Genomic DNA, 3,841 nt, shown 5'->3' with positions numbered 1-3,841 from the left:
TGCCTGGAACTAAAATATGGCACATCTGCTTACATTTTATTTCTTATAACAAGTTACACAGCCAAAACCAGCTTCAAAGGGGTGAAGTACAATTCTCTCCCAGGGAGTAGAAGGGAAACAGATATTTATGAAAAGTTACACAATATACTGCAGGACTTACAAGTGCTACTATAGCCATTTTCATACACTGTTCTGTATGCTTTGTGTCCTAAGATCTAAAAGGCACCCCATAATCAAAAATTCAAGAAGAATATTCTCTTCTTCCATCTGTTTAAAGCATCTTTGATTTCCTTGTTTCTTAGACTATAGATCAGTGGATTTAACATGGGAATCAACATAGTGTATACAATAGAGGCCATCTTGTTTTGGCTCAGAGAATCATCAGAGCTAGAACACAAATAGACAACGACACCTGAGCCAAAGAAGAGAGTCACTGCTATCAGGTGAGAAGCACATGTGTTGAAGGTCTTGAACCTGCCTTCGCCTGAAGAGATCTTCAGAATGGTGACAATGATACAACCATAGGATATTATGATAACTAGAACAGATGCAAGCCCAAAGATCACTGTGAGAACAGAGATTATAACTTGCAAGAAAAAGCTGTCAGAGCAGGCTAAGATCATCAGCTGGGGCAGGTCACAGAAGAAATGGTTGATGACATTTGGTCCACAAAAGTAGAGCTGAAGTAAGCCACATAGTTGGATTAATGAGCCACAGAATCCAGCTATACAAGATCCTACCATCATCTGCACACAGAGGGTGGGGGACATGATGGCTGTGTAGAGCAGGGGATTACAAATGGCAGCATATCTATCATAAGCCATGGCTGCCAGGAGACAGCACTCAGTCAGACCCAGGCTAGAGAAGAAAAAGTATTGCATGGCACAGCCCATGAAGGAGATAGATTTCTGCTTTTTAAAGAAATCTGAAAGCATCTTGGGAACTGTGGAGGAAACATAACAAATGTCTAAGAAGGCAAGTTTATTGAGGAAGAAATACATAGGTGTGTGCAGGTAGGAGTCTATCTTGATCAAGGTGATGAGAGCCAGATTCCAGGACACTGTCATGAGGTAGATCCCTAGGAATATTGAAAAGAGGAAGCCTGAAAGCCTTGGAAATTCAGAGAAGCCCAATAGGATAAACCTAGCAACTGTAGTGCTGTTTCTTCCTTCAGCCATTGCCATGGTGCTTCTGAGATCTGAAAGAAAATAACAAAAGAAATCTCTTGATAGTCCAGTATCCTTAAGTGATAAAAATTAAATGGATGATGTTACCCTGCCATTCAATTCTCTAACTTAAATGATTGTCCTATAAATAATATACAAAAAAAACTTGCCATATACATTTTTATTCTTTATTTTGGGGAATCTTTTATCAATGTATAATGTACTACATAGAAAAAAGAACATCCATATAAATATAAATCCCCACCTGCACTTAAAAAAATATATCTAGAAACACCTATCCCATTGATGATGAATGAAAAAGGGGCAAATGAAACCTATGCGAGAATTTTAAAATGAAGAGAGAAACTAAACATTATGTTAAAATCATACACGGAAGACTAATTATTCAAACTAACAAGCAAAAATGCTGCATCAAATATTTTAGAAACCTGATCAAATGCATCGATTGGTTGGTTTTTAAAAAGGTAAGTACTATTCAAAACAAACACTGGGTGAAAATGAGAACCCAGTGAGGTAGCAAAACAGTGAACCTGGTTTGGTATTGAAGACATTTGTCAAACTAAGATGACCTAAACTTAAATATATTTTCACTTCATGACACTTGGTATCTAGAACAAGGGCCCAATCAAGGTAGAGAATGTAACAGGATATTCTGATATAAATCTGGGACCCCCAAAGCAGTATACTATTAATACAAAAGTAAAAGTTCAAATAACCATCATCCCAAGGAAACGCAAAGAAAGTTATATGTCTAAAACTTGGCATTGAGTAAAGACAATGTTTTAATCACTCCAGGGAATTTGTAACTATAAGACATTTAACTGTATGTGAAATGTCTAGTGTAGTTCAATTTCACACAACTTAAAATACCTGAAAAACCTCAAATAGGAATTTAGTTTAATGAAACACTAAATGGTAATGCTCTAGGCTAGTGCAATTCAATATAACCAGTCCATAAATTACTTGTTACAAGTCAGGTATGAGATAAGGAGCTTTGGCACATCATAAACAAATTCACAGCTTCTTGAGCATCACTCAAGAAAGTATTACTATGAAATAATTAGTAGCGAAACTAAAGAGTGCTTATTGTTGTAGTTGATTTACATTTGGGGCAATATCCTTATCTTGTTGGCATTTGCAGACCAGTCTACAGGCCACAGTAACACTGCTCTAGTTACCTGGCGAAGTAGATGCAAATCTTCTCTGGAGAAACCCACTTTCATCTCAAGCTTTTGTATTTTCTCAAGTATTTTTCATCCCAAGTATTTTCACAGGTGGAATTACAAGAAAATGAACAACTCGTAATCAAAAATCACTAAGCACCTAAGGACTAGGGTACTGACTGAGAGCTAGTGAAAAATGGTTAGCAGAATCATAGCAAACAGGCTTAACTTAATTGAACTTACCATATTCAGAATAAAAAAATAAGTAGGTTGCACAAATTTTAAGAAATATGAACATCTGTGTAAATATAAGTGAAGAGCAAGCAGGTTACAGATGGCCAGTGAGAACATACAGAAAGCCACCTGACTCTGTGGGCCTGAGAGAAACTTCATAAAACTGAGCATTTAGCAATGCCCTAGGGGAAGCAAAGGGGAGACTGTTAGCGCCGAGCCTGGCTTTGCAGAATCAAAGTAAGGCCTACAATATTATAAATTCCCCCTTAAGGGAGAAGGAATATGCATGGAAAAAGTCTGAGAAAGCCTCAGAATTCATAACAGACCAGATGAAAGGTATTTCTCTCCCAAAGCCAGTCGGTAAAGACTACAAGAAAATGACTGTTTCTTCTAATGCAAAGACAGCAATGCAAGACTTCAGGAACACGAAAAGTCAAGAAAACGTGATATCACCAAATGAATACAATAATTTTCTGGTACTCAACTCCAAAGGGATGGAGATCTGTGATTTGCATGGTAAGAATTCAAAATAATTGTTTTAAGGAAGCTCAGTGAGCTACAAGAAAATGCAGAAAGACAATTCAATGAAATAAGAAAAATCATATATGAACAAAATGAGAAGTTTAACAGAAAGACAGAAATTTAAAAATGAACCAAACAGAAATTATGGAGCTGAAGAACACAATGAATGAAAAATGAAAAGTGCCATAGAGACCGTCAGCATCAGACTGAGCCAAGCAGAACAAATAATCTATGAAGTAAAGAACAGGTTTTATGAAATTATCCAGTCAGAAGAGAACAGAGAAATAAGAACAAAAAAGAATAAGAAAATCCTACATAAACTATGGGTTACCATTAAGAGAAACAAACTGTACATTAGTGGACTCTGAGAAGTGAAGGAGAAAAGAGCTGTAGTCTTATTCTAAAAATATAATGGCTCCAAGTCTGGGAGAGATTCAGATAACCAAGTTCATGAAGCTCATCAATTCTCCCAAAATTGCAACCTACTTAAACTTCTCCAAGATGTATTATATTAATATGGTCTAAAATCAAAGACAAAGAGAGAAAATTAAAAGCAGCAATTGGAAAAAAAAATCCTCACATACAAGAGAATATCCATAAGGCTGTCAGTGAATTTCTCAGCAAAAACTTGGAGGCCAGGAAAGACTGGGGTGATATATTCTAGGTGATGAAAGAAAAAAATGCCAACCCAAAATACCTTACCCATTAGATTTGCCCTTCAAAAATGAAAGACAA

At 36.4% G+C, this 3,841-nt stretch overlaps 1 protein-coding gene across 1 annotated transcript; it reads right to left on the bottom strand.

Annotated features, from left to right (window-relative positions):
- Window positions 1-233: 233 nt before the first annotated feature.
- LOC120600738 (olfactory receptor 1440) lies at window positions 234-1,184 on the bottom strand. Its single transcript, XM_039860253.1, has one exon. The coding sequence runs from the start codon at window positions 1,182-1,184 to the stop codon at window positions 234-236; it is 951 nt and encodes a 316-aa protein (XP_039716187.1).
- Between the last annotated feature and the right edge of the window lie 2,657 nt (window positions 1,185-3,841).

This window comes from Pteropus medius, unplaced genomic scaffold, assembly GCF_902729225.1.
Source record: "Pteropus medius unplaced genomic scaffold, Ma_sr-lr_union100, whole genome shotgun sequence".
NCBI lineage: Eukaryota > Metazoa > Chordata > Mammalia > Chiroptera > Pteropodidae > Pteropus > Pteropus medius.
Note: the sequence above shows the minus strand (reverse complement) of the source record. Positions and strands in the feature narration are given on the sequence as shown.